The 19,185-nt window shown below is 51.5% G+C and overlaps 1 protein-coding gene across 2 annotated transcripts; it reads right to left on the reverse strand.

Annotated features, from left to right (window-relative positions):
* Nucleotides 1-4,132: 4,132 nt before the first annotated feature.
* On the reverse strand, nucleotides 4,133-17,549 carry NDUFV3 (NADH:ubiquinone oxidoreductase subunit V3). Of its 2 annotated transcripts, XM_040483828.1 has the most exons (4): nucleotides 17,415-17,549; nucleotides 15,870-15,990; nucleotides 8,090-9,196; nucleotides 4,133-6,090 (listed from the first exon to the last, which is right to left on the reverse strand). In XM_040483828.1, the coding sequence occupies exons 1-4, from the start codon at nucleotides 17,460-17,462 to the stop codon at nucleotides 5,927-5,929; spliced, it is 1,440 nt and encodes a 479-aa protein (XP_040339762.1). In that variant the 5' UTR covers nucleotides 17,463-17,549; the 3' UTR covers nucleotides 4,133-5,926. The 2 variants fall into 2 exon arrangements, with proteins under 2 accessions (XP_040339762.1, XP_040339763.1); XM_040483829.1 differs by lacking the exon at nucleotides 8,090-9,196 and having other exon boundaries at nucleotides 17,415-17,548.
* Nucleotides 17,550-19,185: the final 1,636 nt, after the last annotated feature.

Below are 19,185 nucleotides of genomic sequence, written 5' to 3' on the forward strand. Positions count from 1 at the left end.
ACATCCTCTTTCCACCCCAGCTCGTCTCTCACAGGCGCTGGAGTGGCTGGGAGCACGTCAGGACCCGCCCCAGGGGTACGCTTAGTTTGGGTTTGGTGGGATGTGGTTGGGGGTTCACAGTGACTTCCCTGGTTGGTGCTGTCTGGTGTGGACCGGCTTCCGGGCACACTCCTGCTTTCCACCGAGCGGAATTGCCAGGCACTCGGATGTGCAGGTGGCGACATAGGGGATCCCGTGGTATGGACACCATGAGATTTCGGACATTGCTGTGCTGATGTCACGTGGCCAGGAACGTGTGGCCTAGCTGTGAACATGCAGTGTGGCCACAAACACGTGACGCGGCCAGGTCCGGAGGGGTTTGGCACTGAGTAGCTGTGGGTGAGGGCGGGTTTTGAAGTGCATGGAACAGAAGCTACTCGGGGGGAAATCCTTTCTTTCTTTTATTTATTTTGAGACAGCGACAGAGAGAGCGAGCTGGGAAGAGGCAGAGAGAGAGAGAAAGAGAGAGAGAGAGAGAGAATCCATTTGGGATTCTCTGCTGTCAGCGCAGATCCCGATGCGCGGCTTGACCCCACAAGCTGGGAGACCGTGACCTGTGCTGGGACCGGAGTCGGACGCTTAACCAACTGAGCCACCTGGTGCCCTAGAGAATCCTTTCAATCAGGAAAACTCCCATCAGAGGATTCAGTTTCCATCCGTAACGGGACAGATGGAATTCTGTCGAGAGCGTCCTCCTCGCGTAGCAGAAGCAGCTAAACATGGGCCTTACTTTCCCCTTTTTGATAGGAGCATGTGAAATAAAGTTTATCAGCATTCACTACAAACAGCAGAGACATCTGTGTGTGGTCACACGTCTGTGCATCCAAACCACCAAAAAACCAAATTTCAACCAACCGCGCAGGAGGAAAGATGGCATTATCTTCATAGCCAGCAAAATAGTGCTATGAAATTGTCATAAGAAGCAATCAAACGTAGCAGCCAATGTTATGTTTCTATTAGCTGCCTGACACATAGAAGCGTGTCAAGTGGTTAATTAAAATATGTTATCTTTCTGGATTTTGTGAGGTTTATAGTATCCACCAACTTTTAAAATTTGTAAGCAACTTTTTTCATTCTCTATAACATCCACTTTCACGTTTGATTCTGAATTCTTTTAAAAAAAAGTTTTTTTAATGTTTATTTTTGAGAGAGAGAGAGAGAGAGAGAGAGAGAGAGAGTGTGTGTGTGTGTGTGTGTGTGTGTGTGTGTGAGTGGGGGAGGGGCAGAAAGAGGGGGACACAGAATCCGAAGCAGGCTCCAGGCTCCAAGCTGTCAGCACAGAGCCTGACACAGGGCTCAAATTCATGAACTGTGAGATCACGACCTGAGCCAAAGTCAAACGCTTTAACTGAGCCACCCAGGTGCCCCTTGATTTTGAATTAAGTCTACATTATTTTTATTAAAAGAAATTTGCCAAATTTCATAGCTTCAGGCCCCACGAAACCTGAATCCGTCCTCAAAAATTGGTTTATACTTTCTTTCCTTTTTTTTTTTTTTCTGTTAATTTTCATTGAACCCCTTCTAGACTTAAATAATATTCATTCATGGATTTAGGAACTGAAAAAAAAAATAGTTTCACTACACTTCACTAAGAAATCCATGTCCAGGGGCCCCTGGGTGGCTCAAAGTGTCCGACTTCAGCTCAGGTCATGATCTCTCGGTTTGTGAGTTCAAGCCCCGCGTCGGGCTCTGTGCTGACAACTCAGAGCCTGGAGCCTACTTTGCATTCTGTGTCTCCCTCTCTCTGTGTGCCCCTTCCCTGCTCACACTCGGTCTCTCAGAAATAAGCATTAAAAAAAAACTTAGAAATGCATGTCCAATAAAATTTACTTTTTAAGTTTAGATGCGTTCATTAAGGGGTGCCTAGATGCCTCAGATGGTTAAGTGTGGGACTCCTGATTTTGGCTGAGGTCGTGATCTCACAGGTTTGTGAGATCAAGCCCCAAATTGGGCTCTATGCTCACAGCGCGGAACCTTCTTCGGATTCTTGCTCTCCCTCTCTCTGCCCTTCTCCTACTCATGCTCTCTCTCTAAATAAACTTTAAAACTTTTTGATTTTTTTTTAATGTTTATTTTTGACAGAGAGAGCATGAGCCGGGGAGGGACCCTCAAGCTGGGGTTAGGGTCCTATTAAGAGACTCCAGAGAACGCGCTCGCCCCCTCTCTGCAGTGTGAGGACACAGCGAGAAGGTGGCCATCGGCAAGCCAGGAAGAACCTTACCCGCTGCATCAGCCAGTACCTTGATCTTGGACGTCCGCCTCCAGAACCGAGAGATGGACACTTCTGTTGTTTAAGCCCCCCCAGCTGTGGTGTTTTGTTATGGTGGCTGAGCTGCCTAACACAGAGCCCAAGCCCCATCCTCGCTACACGTCCCCTCCCAAACCGTGACCTCCAGTGATGTCCTTGTCCGGGCCTTTGCATGGACCCCCCCACCCTGACACCTCGAAGACCACGCCGAGGGTCTCCCCACCATTGCCCTGTGCACCTGGGGACTTCCTGGTCACCTGGCAATATCTGGGCTAAACATCTTGCCCCACGGAGCTCTCTCGGGTCAACACCCAGCCCCAAACAGCCCCTCTGCTACCAGACGTGGCACACCACCTTGCCAGGCCTTCCACGTGCCTCGTTCCCAAGGCTGGAAACTTGGGAGAGATCGTCCGTCCCCACCGTCTCTGACCCCACGGCCCAGATGCAGGCCTGGCATACGGTGGGCATCTAGACCCGTGTTGACTATAGGCCCGCGAGAGTGACATTGCTCTGAAAGGAACGCCATTTTAACTGTTAACTTTTATACCCTATTCTTTGTTTCAACTCCTTGCTGGAATAAAGGTAGGAGAGGAGGGCGGGAGGGGGTAGAACCAAGGGTGGTGAGCACCTGAAACAGCCCTTGTTACTTTTGTTATTTGAGAGACAGAGAGTGTGTGAGCAGCAGGGAGAGGGACAGAGACAGAGAGAGAGGGAATCTTCAGCAAATTCCACACTCAGTGCAGATCTGGACACAGGGCTCGATCCCATGACCACGGATCACGATCCGAGCCAAAATCAAGGAGTTGGACACTCAACTCACTGAGCCACCCAGGTGCCCCTAGCCAGCCTTTTTATTTTTGTTTTCAATTTTTTTTTAACGTTTATTTATTTTTGAGATAGAGACACAGCATGAACGGGGGAGGGTCAGAGAGAGAGGGAGACACAGAATCTGAAACAGGCTCCAGGCTCTGAGTGGTCAGCACAGAGCCCGACGCGGGGCTCGAACCCACGGACCGTGAGATCATGACCTGAGCCGAAGTCGGACGCTTAACCGACTGAGCCACCCGGGCACCCCATCAGCCTTTTTATTAAAGCAACCCCTTCAATCTGGGGCCCCTCAGGAAACCCTGCTCTCTGCCATTGCATAAGGCCCACAGCCAAGAATAGGTTAAACATTTTTTCTTAATGTCTATTTATTTTTGAGAGACAGAGCATGAGTGGGGGAGGGGCCGAGAGAGAGGGAGACCCAGACTCCAAAGCAGGCTCCCAGCTCCGAGCTGTCAGCACAGAGCCCGACGTGGGGCTCGAACCCACAAACCACGGGATTGTGACCTGAGCCGAAGTCACACGCTTCACTGACTGAGCCACCCAGGGACCCCCGGGTTTAACATTTTTTAAAGGGATGTAAAAGACAGAAAAAGACTGTTCAACGCTGCATGTGGCAAACCCTGAAATATTTCCTATCTGGCCCTTCGCGGGGAGTGTGTTAATGCTGCTTTAACGGAAGAAATGGCTTTGTATTGTTTATGTGTCACACTTCATCCCCTAGGGCACAGGAAGTTCTGTGGTGCTGGTGAACTCATTTTATAAACCTTCCATTGCTTCCTACGTGCAAGGTATGGGACGCTCCCAGAAGGCACTGGGTGCGAGTCCTGAGCCGAGGGGCACTTTCTTGGGTCTCGGATGCCAGTTGAGATGGGTGGGAGGACTCCGACTGTTAAAACTCAAAGCACATACTTGGAGGAAGAATCAGAAAGGCCACACCGTAATTTGCTGGGTTTCAGTTATTAACCAGCTGCCAGTAAACATTAGGACAAGAATTCACAACAAGGACTGGACTTCTGCTTTGTGTATAATGCCCTCCAGTCTGAGGGTGTTTATTTGTTAACAGGTGTAAGAGAACAAATGTCTAGAAAGATGCCAGGGTTCAGGTGACAGGGAAAATACAAAAGGAAATGGGATAATTGCTTTAACGTGAACCTATTAAACTGCTTTAAAAACCTTGTGGAAGCGGAAGCAATACCAACGTCTGTGAATCACGTGCGATTCATCAGACTGGTTTCTGGAAATCCATCTTAAGGAAACAATACAACACACGGCAGGAGTTACAGCCGCCCAGATGTTTCTGGCAGCGCTAGGAGAGAGCACGGGGACGAGCTCGGGTCCCAAACCACACTTGGTGGGGAACCGCCCCCATCGGCTTGCGAGGGCTTTGGGGGTCAGAGAGAGAGGATAATTTAACAGGGCTGGTTCCCAGGGAAAAACTTCATGCAGATGAAAATTTTTTCATCCAGATCGTTCCGTCGGGAGAATCCCCAGCCCCTGCGGCACGTGCGGTCCAGGAAACGCACCGTGGTTGTGCCCCCCCCCCCCCGCGCCCCACACGCCGCACAGGTTCTGCGGGCCACGGTTTGCAAAGCCAGGTATCACATGGGCACAGCCGGCAGGAGAGAGAACCGTCTGCATGTCGTGGGGCGACCTCTCTGAAGCCACCACCACCGGGGAGGTGTGTGACACATCAGTGACTGTGGGGCTGGCACCGTGGCCCTAGGGGTTTTCCATTTTCTCCCTTTTGGGTAATGTGGCTTTGGTACTTTTCTGATAAAACAATGCGATCAGGAGAAGCTCGCAGAGTCGCCAAGCGTCTCCCTCGGCGGTAATAAACTCGGAGGTGGATGATGACAATACTAGGGTGACAGACACGTGGGAACAGAATTCCATGCACCACACTGTGTGCTGCAGACTCGAGGCCAGGGACCAGAATGCAAATGAAGGGAGGTGATGCCCTGGGGTCCGGGCACGGGAACAAGGGCCATGTGAGAACAAAGCAAACCACGGCTGTGACACCAGCGGGTAGACAGACTTCTGCCCTGACAAACGGACGCATCTCCCACCTCCGCTCTCGTGGTGGGGTGTAACCTCACCTCCACTGGTCTCCAAGCAGACAGTTCACCTCGTCCCCGCAGGGTGCGAGTGCAAACACACAGCCTGACACACCCCGCTTACGCCCCGAGGCGTGAGTAACGTTATCCCGAGCCCTGGCCGACCCAGAAACCCTTCGTAGCAGAGGGGTCCGGAGTCTGCCGCGGCCATCCGGGGGCGGAGCTGCTGATGGGCCCCACAAAACTTCAACCCCCCCCCATCCCGCCTGAGTTTACATCAAACACTGAATTCTGGTGAACGAAAAGGATTCCATTCCTTCTCTAACGATAAAGTGCTAGAACCTAATGTTTCAGTCTCTTTGCAGTACAGGAGATAAAATCAGTGAAACCCTGTCTTTGATGATCAGAAGCTAGGTCTACCAAATCAGAAGTCCTCAGCACACGTATGGGCACCTGGCTGGAAAGCAGACGGACGTTAAACTGACCAGGGACTCGGCACAGCGGACACACGCTGATGGAAAGCCCCAACGGCTCTCTAATGCTACGATCTGTGCGGCGGACCCCAGCTTTACAATGAGAGGAAAACCCCTTGCGCACAGATGTTTCTGATGCCCGTTGAACCAATGGTCAGAGAGCAGGGTCGCTAGCTCAGCGTTCACCGTACGAGGGACACCGATCACACACGAGGCCTCACGACCGGGGCGGATTTTATTTCTGTAGCCCAGACAACGGGGAAGTTACTCTCTGAAGGGGGCGCTCAGTGGCGAGGGGACTCCCGTCCTGACGAGGGCTGGGGCATCCTGAACTTGGACAGGTCCAGGTTGAGGTCTAAGAAGGTGTACGGGGTATAGTCGTGGTGCTGCAGGTTCTTGTAGGTGGCGCTGTCCAGTGGCTCGGAGGCGCTGGTGGCGTGAGCGGACTCTGTGGGGGGAAACGCAAGGCCCGTGAGAACGTGGGACAGGCGGCGTTCCCGCGGGGCTCAGCTCTCAGAGACCGCGCGCCCCGCATCCTGAGATAAACTGTCTAACTAGGGAAGCCGGTGAAAGCTACAGGATCCTCAGACGCGAAATAAAGGAATTAGCGGAAGACGTACTCTAAACCTCGCAGCCGCCGCGGTGGGAGCCGCTGGTTCTTACGAGGCGTCTGAACAGCCTACTCTGTCCGCTCCCCAGCCCGTGCTGTGCAGAGCTGTGAAAACGCCTACGACAAGGATGCAGGGACTTTCAGGACTTGAGGGAGCAAGAGAGACAAGTAGATCTACAGGAGTAGGAATGAACTATTTGCAGAAAAAAATGTTCAAAAGCAGAAGCCAGGTGAGCCCTCTAAGTCTCTGGATACACGAAACTAGACTCTGTCTGAACAACGTCACAAGTTAAGGGGAACTGGAAGGGAGATGCAAAGTTTTCAACTTTTTTTGAAAAAGCTGCTGGCATACCTTCGATTCAGGCTAAAACGTACAAGCTAAGCTGTATTTCTTCACGTGGAAAAAGGACATTCGGTGATCTAGAACTCAAAGTGCACAGCTGAAGCAAAAGAACGCAGCTCTCCTGCCTTGGGACGTCCGCACAAGGGCACACGGCGCAGCCTGCGGGGAGGCCCCTGCACGGCTACCCAGGCTGCACAGGAAATCACCTAAGCACACTTTCCACCATTTGAATTCACACCCAGAGCTCTGTTTGTCACGTCTTCGGCTGTGTTACACAAAATCGAGGACTTATGCAGAGCTGACACCTTCCCGATCTTGAGCAGAGAGACTGCCCATGTGGTGCAGGCACATTGGCGGATACAGGGAAGGTGTTAGCTGGAGGGAAACGTGGGTGCAGGAACCTCGGGGCAGGAACCCGAGCAGAGGACTGCTCAGCGACACCACACGGGGGTTGTGCTCCTGGGCGGCCTCCTTACCCCCCAAAGGGCAAAGGGAGTACGAGAAAAACAACAATGGTTTGCTGTCATCATCCTAAGTTTTGGTTTTCGTCTCCAATTTGTAGCATCAGGAACTGCATTCTCCAAGTCTGGACAAGGCTGGCACTTTGTGTATTAACGAAAGAGGGAGAAAACGGAAGGAAGAAAACACACAAATTCTGTCAACGGAAGGCAACCAATAACGATTAGCACATAATGGACGTCAGGCAAAGGCAGAGGCTTTAGGAAGACTAAGGAGCAAATAAGAAGGGGCCGGGTTTGTTAGCAACACAGCATTTTACAGACACTCTGCGGGGCCCGGCTCTGAACCCGGGGACGGCCCTGCCGGCTTCGCCACGACCTGCCCACAGCACGTGCCTTCATAAAGTTCGATGCGCAAGTCGGGAGCATAATAGGAATAAAACCCTAAAAATCTGTGATAGCAAATAGCCCTTCATAAAAATTCAATATGGAAAAACAAAGCAGCCCATTGTGTTTTTGGGTAAATCCAGCGGAAGGAAGACTAAAGCCGCCCCTGGCTGCCCCTGTGTCACTTACTGCGGGACTTCCCAAAATGGGGACCTCCCCTCCGGTCTAAGAAACCTAAAAGTGACACCCCTCGTATCCCCCCAACCCCCACACCAGGGGTAAGCACGGCTCTTCGCTGTGGGAGTGAATCAGGACCCCCTTCCCGCTGACCAGAGGCCCTGAAAGTTCACGGACACCTTCCAAAGCGAAGGGAGCCGTGAAACCGCTAGAGTTGAAACATCACCCTGTGGCCGTGGGACAGCCAGGAGGGCCAAGCGCACGCTGTTTCACCACAAAATAAACAGGAAATGCCCCAGGGATGCCGCGCACAAGGCGTGGGTCCCCAGGAGCCCGGCACAGTCCTCTGCCCGCCGGAGGCCGCGCTGCAGGTGCCTGACTACCTGGACCCCTCCTCGGGGCGCACAGGCCTCCGAAGGCCCACCACCCGCCCGGGAAAGCAGGGCTCTCGAGGGCGCAAGTGAAGGTATACCCTGGGTGCCGTCCGGCCCTCCTGGAGGGGCAGGGTCTTCCGCCATCCCGGCCCCGCCCTCAGGCTCTGGGCCCGCGGCCTTGTCCTGGAAATCGCTGCCTTCGCTAGGAGCAGGAACCGGCTTCAAACTTCGGACTGGCACCTGACCTTCCAGAGTCTCTCCCGAGGCCTTCAGGGTTCCCTCTGTCACCTGCGCCCCCAAATTTCCTTTGCTGAACAGGGGGAAAGCCACCTCCCCGCCACGCTCCGCTGCGTGTTGGCCCCGGTGTCTCTCGCTGGCCTCAGGAGCGGCTGGCGGCGGTCTCGCTGTTCCGGTTCTTTCCCTCCACTGAATGGGCGCTGGGCCGCCAGCCGGCTGTGTGGACAATCCTGACTTGGTATGAGCAGGCAGGACTTCTTCGGCTTTGGGCAGCTTTTGGCCTTCTTTATCGGTTTCACTTGATCTAAGAATTTTCTGGGATTGCTTTTCCTTGACGTTTTGCTTCATAGACTCTTTATCTGCTTGTGACTTGGGTGTTGTGGTTTTGCGTTTTGTGTCTTTTCTGTCCTCTGGCGGCTTGATGGTGCCCCCTTTCTTCTTGACCGGACGGGGCCTCTCGGGAGGGGGGACATCCGGCGGCGAGCGGGGCTTCTCTTTGGCGACTGCTGCGATTCTGGGGGCTCCATCTTCGAGGGGGCGGGACGCCTGCGGTCTGGGAGGCCCTCCTCTGGCCCTGCTCGTCCCCTGGGGGTCAGCTGTGGCGCTCTCCCCCTCCCCCTCGGAGTCGGAATCGGAGGAGCTGGACGAAGAGGACGATGAAGATGAATCATCTCCCCTGCTCTCCCTAAGAGCTTTTGCATCCGTGCCCTGCTTCCTGAGTGGAGACGGAACTTTCTGAGGCGTCTCTACGACAGTCTTTCGCGACCGGAACTCTGGAGCCCCTTCAGCTGTGAACAGCATGCTGCCTTCGGGGCCGGGGCCAGGGCCGGGGCCGGGGCCGGGGCCAGCTACCAGCCCACCCGGACTCACAACTGACGGGTGAGCACGGGGTGAAGACAAGTTTTTAGACAATTCAGCTGCTGTTGGGGTGGCTACGAGTTGGCCCCTCTCCTTTGGTTCCACTACATCTAGGAAATGGCATAAAGAGGAAGGTTATTCTCAATATTTTGTACATCAATCCAAATTCATAAGTCACAGACGGCTCGTTAAATAACAACTTGCTATTATATCTTCAATGTAATCATCCTAAGGAACGTTCCATGGGAACTCACTCTTAGGTCAAAGTCAAGCCGCCTGAGAGAGAACAGTAAGAAATGTAGGTCATTCCTTTGCAGCTGAAAAACTAACAAGCAGCTGTTTTTACCAACAGGAGTAACAAACTTGTCTCCACTGCTCACAATGCCAGATTCTTTGATGCTCCTTTTTAAACGACTACTTCATCCAAAGCTCAAATCGTTAAACCACAAAGATATTTTCCAACGACTACTGCAAGCTTTACACATGTGTACTTTCTTAACTCTTTAAGAAAACTGATGCCTCTCGAATATTAAAAAAGTTATCCACGCTGGACGAACCTGTACTTTCTGAAAACCCAGAAAACACAACTACAGACAAGAGCCTGGTTTGGGTTTGGGTCCGCACACACGCGTGTTTAAGTGCTGCAGGGTACCGGGAAGAGGATAACGTCGTTCACATCAACGCGCCCGAAGGAGGAGAGCCCTTCAAAATCAGAAGTCATTCGGGGATCTCCTCGGCCAAAGGAAAGCATTACACGACCAAAAGAAGCTAAAATAAACTGATAACGAGATACATACACATGAGCAACAGGTTTTAAGCTGTAAAAAAAGGAAAAGGGCTAATATGAAACCTTTATATTTCATAGCATCGATTATTAAAAAAATAACACTGCACAGTGAGTTGATTGGAAATAACTTCATTCAGTTTTCTCAGGTGGTAAACCCTTTCTAACCCTGCAGATTTAAAGAAAAATATAAGACAAGCTTTTTTTTTTTTTTAATTTTTTTTTTTTCAACGTTTTTTATTTATTTTTGGGACAGAGAGAGGCAGAGCATGAACAGGGGAGGGGCAGAGAGAGAGGGAGACACAGAATCGGAAACAGGCTCCAGGCTCTGAGCCATCAGCCCAGAGCCTGACGCGGGGCTCGAACTCACGGACCGCGAGATCGTGACCTGGCTGAAGTCGGACACTTAACCGACTGCGCCACCCAGGCGCCCCAAGACAAGCTTTTATAAATTAAAATTACTTTCCAAATCTAAAGCCAAAATCACACACATTACAGACAAGCAAGTTCTAAACGCAGAGACTTCACTTTCAAGTCTAGGGGGTCTGTCTACTTTATACTGAAAAGATCTGAATCCTGCTTCTCTCAAGTGGGAAAAAAAACGTATTCCTAAGATCACCATCTTACCAGTATCCAAAAAGGGTTCTAATTGGTTTCTGAGCTCAGGGACCATACCCATGATAGATTGACAGAAAACGACCCAAGAAACCCGAGGAAACACCAAGAATCAGAAACGGGCCGGAGAGGAAACCCGGCGGTGCGAAAGGGTTGACCGGGCAGCCAGAGCAGAGGGGACTGTTTACATCCGTCACCTCCACCCCCTCCACCCCTCCGTCAGCACCTTCACCCCTACCTCCTCCATGCCACGTCAGAAGCTGTGGCTACGCGCCAGCCCAGAATCTGCACTCTGCATGCTAGGCGGGTGCTGACCTAACTTCAGGACTCTCAGAGCTCCAGGGTCACGAGAAACCTCAAAATGAGGCAAAGGAATGTATACACACTTGAACGCTCTGCTCTCTCTCTGTAAACCACACCTGAATCAGCTCAGCGGTTCCTAGCAGGCCCCGCACGCCGCTGTGCCCACTCACCTGGACCATGCACCCACGTTTACATTGGGCATGAATGCTCCAAGTATGAAAAATTAACTAAAAACAAGGTGTATCTTACATGGGCTGTTTTGAATAGAAAAATTACAATTCCCGAATCTTCCAAAGTATGTGGTGGAGATTTAAAAACTGCAAATAAGTGATCGGAACTACGTTACAGGCTGAGTTATCACCACTGACAATGGAAAGAAAACTTCATATGGGACTAACATTTAAAAATTCTCTTTGAAGAGGAAATTCCTATTATACGACATAAGAGCATTTTCATTATTCATGCTAAGTTACTGGGAGAATTGCAGGGAAAGGCCACCGGACCAAAACAAAAATGCTTTTTCCTTTTATTGAGAGTCAATTTCTGGCCCAGTGCAGGACGGGCCCAGCAACCGCCCCCCCACCCCCGCGACCCCCCAAGGAAACTGCCACAATGGCTGGGAACCGCCACCGGTAGGTAGCTGCTGTTGCAGGGCTCAGGGCGCAGACCGAGTGTGGCCCCGCCGTGAGGTGCAGAATGACGTCACCTGGGAAACAGCACCGTCACCTAGAGGAACGAGGGCTCGCACGTTGACCTCGCCTGCTGGTTTTCACAAAGTCGCACACTTTTGGCCAGAGCAGGACGCCCACATACTGTTTTAGTTTGATACTGACCTCCCTCGAGAAACAAATCTATGAAAACACGAAACCACCTAGGGAAGGCTGGCCACGCAGGCACATCTCACAGCACAAGACGGCGACCTCCGGGGCTGTGTCTACTCTGCCGGAGGACGGATAAATGACCATGGCCTGTGCACGGTAAAGGCGCACAAACACTGCTAACCGTGCAGACGGAGAAGCTGTACTGCGTCTCCACCTCCTCTCCAACTGAACTTAGCTGTATTTCCCAGGTCTCTTTTCTGCTGGGGCGAAAAGTGAGGCCATGACCTACACGTTTCTGGTGGTCTCCCTCACACAGGCACAAATGACGATGGTGTTTGAAATGGATTAGCCACCTTAGTATTCTTCCAGATCTTGGGGCGCCCGGGTGGCTCAGTCGGCTGGGCGTCTGACTGTGGCTCAGGTCATGATCTCATGGTTTGTGGGTCCGAGCCCCATGTCAGGCTCTGTGCTGACAGCTGAGCCGAGATCCTGCTTCCGATTCTGTGTCTCCCTCTCTTTCTACCCCTCCCCTGCTCACACTCCGTGTCTCTCTCTCTCTCTGTCAAAAGTAAACATTTAAAAAAATTAAAAAAAAAAAAAAATTCTGGGGCGCCTGGATGGCTCAGGCGGTTAAGCGTCCGACTTTGGCTCAGGTCACGATCTTGCAGTTTGTGAGTTCGAGCCCCGCGTCGGGCTCTGTGCTGACAGCTCAGAGCCTGCTTCCGATTCTGTGTCTCCCTCTCTCTCTGCCCCTTCTCTGTTCACGCTCTGTCTCTCAATAATAAATAAACGTTAAAAAAAAAAAAAAAAAAGTTAAAAAAAAATTCTTCCAGATCTCGTCACTGGGTCACAAAACCAATCTCGGAAACAAAGCACGTTTCGACACAACAGGAAGGAGCACAGTCACTCAAATTTTATGTGAACTAAAGCTCTTTTCCCTGTATAGGACTACAGAGTTGCTTGTCTGCTTGCTTGTCTGAGGACTGAGATTTCCTCAGAGGCAGGACAGCACGGAGAAGAAAACTACAGATGGCGGGGCCTTCCTGCCCGGGTTTACATCCGGCTCCACTCCTAACACACGTGTGGCCTTGGGCAGCTCACAGGCCTCTTCCCTCCTCCGCTCTCTCCTCTAAGGCAGGGAGACGAGTACCGCCTGCTCACGGGTTGTGCGGACCAGACGGGACAACGTATGCCGGGCTCTGCTGGTTAGAAGTAAACACAACAAATCCCTATTTCCAGAGATTCCTCACCCTTCAGACTGAAATGAGGACTTGAAAGGAATCATTAACTGTGGCCTCTGGACAGACCCTTGAAAAGGCGGCACAGGAGTCGATGACTTAGTACCGATTGTTGCCACAGTGGCTGGACTGAGCGGACCGTCTGGAGGGGCACCTGTGAGGAGACCCTGGGCCCTGACATCTGCGTTGGTGGCTCTCCTCGGGAAGGAGGCAAGCACTACGAGAAGCTGGAGTCCCAGAAGGAATAGGGCAGAACGTCGTCTGGAACCCCGGGGTCCTGCCTCTGAGGCAGGCACCTTGCCTAGAGATGGGACCCCAAGGGTGAGCGCACAGGGCCAGATCTGCATGCGGGAAACTGCCGTTAAAGCTCCCAAAGCCAGTGAGAGCAGACAGGGCTTTAACCTGGGGCATTGACGGGCCACCAGCAGGCAGAAAGCATTTCCGCATTTTTCGCTTGACCAGTCTCATGAGCACTGACATCTCGGGCAAACACTGAGGCCTGTACATGTCGGTTTAGAAATTCCTTTTCTTCATACAGGGATTATAAGTACTTTTAGATTATACACAGATCTCACACGAATTAAAGACAGCGTAGTCCACAATACTGTCTTCCCACCTGAAAGCACTCTACACTCAGTCGACACCGCACACATATATCCCCCTCACAGGGGCCTAGCACGGCCTGCGCGCTGACCCCACTCAGGCAGGGAAAACCTCATCCAGACTGATGACCAAACTACACAGGCCCAGGGCCAACTCCTAGGTCAATGTTCCCTGCTCATAACTGCGCCTAAAACTGTTACATAAACAAGCACCCTATTCTACTCACACATAGAAGCATGTTTAAAAAAGGATCTTTGGGGACGCCTGGGTGGCTCAGTTGGTAAAGCGTCCGACTTCAGCTCAGGTCATGATCTCACGGTCCGTGGGTTCAAGCCCTACATCGGGCTCTGTGCTGACAGCTCAGAGCCTGGAGGCTGCTTCGGATTCTGTGTCTCCCTCTCTCTGTGCCCCCCTCTCCCCCGCTCGAGCTCTGTCTCTCTCAAAAATATATAAACATTGGGGTGCCTGGGTGGCTCAGTCAGTTAAGCGTCCGACTTCAGCTCAGGTCATGATCTCACAGTTCATGGGTTCAAGCCCCACATCAGGCTCTGTGCTGACAGCTCGGAGCCTGCAGCCTGCTTCGGATTCTGTGTCTCCCTCTCTCTGTTCCTCCCCCACTCACACTGTCTCTCTCTCTCTCTCTCTCTCTCAAAAATAAAGATTAAAAAAATTAAAAAAATATATATAAACATTAGAAAAAGGGGGGGGGAATCTTTGACTCTGCCACAATATTTTAAAATCCATTAAGTCAGCTTCAAAAACCTATGATGTAGGATTGCAGAAACAAGACTAAGAATCACCAAAGGCATCAATAACATTAGCAATGAGGTTCACTAATCATCAGTAAACATTGAAAGAATGTCAAAAATGTGCTATGTGTAATGCAGAATTTAACTGACATTCTGGCTGTTCACATTAGTTTTTTAAATTATATTTATTTTTTGAGAAAGCATGTGCGAGAGAGAGAGAGAGAGAGAGCGCTGGGGAGGGTAAAGAGAAAGGGAGAGAGGAACCCCAGGAGAGAGGAACCCCAGGAGAGAGGAATCCCAGGAGAGAGGAATCCCAAGCGGGCTCCATTTCATCAGCGCAGAGCCCAACGTGGGGCTCAAACTCACGAATTGCGAGATCACGACCTGAGCTGAAACCAAGAGTGAGATACTTGACCAGCTAAGCCCCCCAGCTGCCCCAGAAAAAAAATTTTTTTTCGTGTTTATTATTTTTTTTTGTTGTTAAATTTTTTTTTTCAATGTTTATTTAATTTTTTGGGACAGAGAGAGACAGAGCATGAACGGGGGAGGGGCAGAGAGAGAGGGAGACACAGAATCAGAAACAGGCTCCAGGCTCCGAGCCATCAGCCCAGAGCCTGACGCGGGGCTCGAACTCTCGGACCGCGAGATCGTGACCTGGCTGAAGTCGGATGCTTAACCGACTGCACCACCCAGGCACCCCTCGTGTTTATTTTTGAGAAAGTGAGAGAGAGAGAGAGAGAGAGAAAGAGAGGAAGACACAGAATCTGAAGCGGGCTCCAGGCTCCGAGCTGTCAGCACAGACCCCGACGTGGGGCTCGAACCCACGAACCGTGAGATCACGACCTGAGCCAAAGTCAGACGCTTAAGCAACTGAGCCACCCAGGCGCCCTAAGATTTTATTTTTAAATCAACTCTACACCCAACGCGGGACTTGAACTCACAATCTTGAGACAGAATCCCAGGTTCCGCTGACTGAGCCAGCCAGGCGCCCCCTATGGTCAGTCATTAATAAGGAGCAGGGAGTAGAAAGTAAAATTCCCACAAGTATTTAAAATAGTGTCGCACATTGTATTTTCCTTCCATGAGGATATGCTTCGCTGGTATTCAGGAAGGAGAAAAAAAAAAGTAAAATCCAGCAATAAAAGTCAAAATGACTCTGGACAAAGCCGGACAGAGATCACACATCGTGCTTCATCAAAGTGAGCAGTAATGGAAAACAGTTCCTGCTCTTAACTCCCTCCCCACGGTCATGAAAGGAGGCCCGCAGTCTGGACGGTGGCCCATGAAGCCTGGGAAGCCGATCTGTGTCTCTGAGACACTGAGAAGCGTCACAACTGGGGGAGAGAAAAGCAAGGTGGGGCTCAGGGCTGCCACAGGAGCACAGCATCTGTATCAGGGCCATCCAAACGTCCCCTTGCCACACATCAGAGCACAGCACTTAGAAAACACAGACAGAACTGGTTCAGGGCTAAATGCTGAGTCAAGGGCTGTTGCATTAGTGATGTGTTTGGTCTAAAATCTGCCACAGATCCGATGTCGGATTACAATCTGGACACGGCTGGAGATGAAGAATCGAATTATGTGGTTAGTAAAACTCTTCACGCCTGGAAAGCGGACTGATTTGTTTACTTTGCATTATTCTCCCCTTGGGACTATCATTAAAATCTTACTTTTTGGTGGACTTTGCTTCTTGGGATTTGGTGGCAGTCCCTTTTCGCTCTTCCCTGATTCCGCAGAGAGAGACACTGAGGGAGCAAGTCCTCGAAACACTCGTGCGTCTAGGAGCATAGTCTGACAGAAGGATGAACAAATATGGACATTTTAGAGTCATGCCATTTGGAAGCTATTACGACCTACAGACGTTATATATCATTACATGCTAATGTACTATATAACGTGTTATAACATAGCATTCATGTTATATTTCTAACGGTTATTACAATTTTCATAACATGGAAATTTTGGAAAATACAAAAAAAGTTGCAAGAAAGAAAACACATGACAGTCACTATGAACTATGTAACTCCAAGAAAAGTCAAAAACAGTTTCTCCTGTGCATACTTTTTGTAGCCCCCACCTACTATTTAACCTACCAAATACTCTGGTTCTTTTTGTTAATAAAGTGTTTTCCTATACTTAGAACGCCAACTAGAAGAAATACTACCTGGGAGCCTGGGTGGCTCAGTCAGTTAAGCATCTGACTTGGGCTCAGGTCATGATCTCACGGTTTGTGAGTTTAAGCCCTGTCGGGCTCTGTGCTGACGGCTCAGAGCCTGGAGCCTGCTTCGGATTCTGTGTCTCCCTCTCTATCTGCCGCTCCCCTGCTTGCTCTCTCTCTCTCTCTATCTCTCAGAAATACACAAGCATTAAAAAAAATTAAAAAATAAAAAGAATAAATACTATCTGGCTGTTAGTAATGATGCAGGTGGATAACTGCTTCAAAACCACATACAATGTATCATAAATGGCAAACCTAAACTGATAATTCACTCAACATGTATTTACTAACAGCTGCTATGTGCTAGGCGCTTTTCTAGAAGCTGCATACAGAACAAAGGTGCCTCTCCTACATAAACGAAGGTAAAATATATCTTTTTATGTTTATGACTATAAGTACGTGTGAAAGCTGAAAAAATTATTTGGAACCAGGTGTTTCAAGGACGAAATGGTGGACTCTCGGAAACAGATCCCCCCCCCATCTGTACGCTCTATCTCGCAATGAATAGGAAGTGCTTTTGTAAGAGACTTTGGCAAATTTAAACGCAGGGCAATGATCTCACATTTTTTCTACACGTAAAAAGAAAGCCCTCTGTCTTCCTCTCTTTTCCCAGACAGGATCATGTAAGCGGGCATCTTAGTGGCTGCCAAGTAAGTTACCGGGTCACCCAGGTACCTCAGAGTCCCCTCCTCTCCCCTCCCGGCTACGTAAGAGGTCAAGACGCGGTCCTCAACGTCTCGGAGCGAGCGCGGCGGCGCAGGACACCTGGGAGCCCTCGCACCTGCCCGCGACCTTGGCACCGCACGCCGGGGGCTCCCCAGGAGATCGGGGTCAGTGTCCGTTCGCCGCGCCCCGCCCCACGGCCCGCGGCCACCTGCTCCGGCCCAGCGCCCTCTCTTCCACCCTGGAACCGCGTCATGGGCCCACCCGTACGGCTGGAGGTGCCCCTCGCCCCGGCCCTACGCGGGCTCCCGGCCGCCGGCCCGGCTCCCTTTACCTTCATTGCCCCCGATCGTCCTTGCCGCAGCAGAAGAGAGGCCGCCATGACTGTGACACGCGGGGGCGGGCCTGGCCAGGCAGAGGTCGCTCCAGGACTGACACGACAGCCGTGCGCGCACCACCGGCTGACGGCCCGCCCCCTGGGCCGAAGGCACCAATCACAGGCAGGGACGGGAGTGGGCGGAGCGGGTCAGGGGCCGCCGGGCTGCGCGCGCCGAGGCCACGCCCCCGAGGAGCTGCCAATCACAGGCGGAGCTGTTCGCGCCGGTGCCGCCGGGGGCTGGACGCGCGCGTGGCCGCCGAAGAGGGTGTTGCCGTGTCCTTGTCTGCGGAGGGCGGGCGCGGCTTCTGCTCGCGTCTCTTTCCCAGGTGCACCGGCCTCAGACCGTACCCTGGACGTCCCTGGCCCTGACCCAGAGTCGTCTGTGTTTGATGGACTGGAAGCCCTTCGGCACGTGAGGTCCGCGGACTCAGCGTGCCCACCTTGTGACGTCGGGTCGCACCCCATCCTCCGATGGGCGTGGCCACCCATGGTCTCCACCGTTCCTTGCTCATCCTGCAGGCGGCCGAGGGCACGCTTTGGGGCCATGAGGGCACCTGTACCAGAGCTATATGCAGATCAGGAATGCAAGCTTCATTTTACGCGAATGTTTATGGCTTGCGGTACAAAGACTTCCCCCGAAGTAGGGCATGATTGTGGAGCAGGTGTAGTCAGTCGTTGGCCCCCTTCTTCCGCTATTGATCATGACTCCCTGCCTTGCCCTGTCCAGCACCCCTTGGAAGGTGAACCTGCCCACACCTCCGACCCCACCTGGACTAACTGGACATTCATTCAGGTGGCCGGATAAATGGGCAGAAACAGGTCCCCTCAGACACTTATCAAAGGGGACTTGAATCCAGCGAGTGCAATGCAACCAGCCATCTGTCACCCAGGGAGGCAGACAAGACAACCTTAGGTCTTAGGGTAATAATGAGAAAGGATTCCTTTGTTTCCATAGGGAGAAAAACCTTGGTGAGAGAAGAATTAGCCTTTACTCAAAGCAAATTAACCTGCTGTCTCCAGCGGAAAGTTCACGCTTGTGTTTGTGAAGTTGAGGGGCCATAAGCACAAGCTAAACCCCGCCGCCCCCCCCCCCCCCCCACCAGATGGGATGTGTGTGACATTCCTCAGGCACTCCTGGCTGCCTAAGAACAAAGGAAAGGAAAGAAAACAAATGGTTAACTGATGAGATCACAGTCCTGCAGGACATGTGTGTCCATCAGTTTACCAACGTGTTAGTAAATTTCAAGATAAAGCAATCTAATTAATAGCCTAGCCTCCAGAAATGTATACACTCAGTTTCCAGGACCGCTAACATCACCCTCCCCTCCCTAGTGATGTGGGGAATAGGGCAGAAGGAAATGGCAGATAAAATTAAATTCCTTTATAACCTGCAGCCCCTTGGCAAATACTTGAGGCAGGCAGAGTAAAAAGTTTTTCCAGGAACCCCCTACGGTCTTAATGTTAATGCTTTGCTAAAGGGAAAAACAACCATAACTTAACAATAGCTAGGACTCCAATATCTTAAAAAATTTTTTTTTCAACGTTTATTTATTTTTGGGACAGAGAGAGACAGAGCATGAACGGGGGAGGGGCAGAGAGAGAGGGAGACACAGAATCGGAAACAGGCTCCAGGCTCCGAGCCGTCAGCCCAGAGCCCGACGCGGGGCTCGAACTCCCGCACCGCGAGATCGTGACCTGGCTGAAGTCGGACGCTTAACCGACTGCG

Source organism: Herpailurus yagouaroundi, unplaced genomic scaffold (genome assembly GCF_014898765.1).
Source record: "Herpailurus yagouaroundi ecotype Mexico unplaced genomic scaffold, PumYag 162, whole genome shotgun sequence".
Taxonomy (NCBI): Eukaryota; Metazoa; Chordata; class Mammalia; order Carnivora; family Felidae; genus Herpailurus; species Herpailurus yagouaroundi.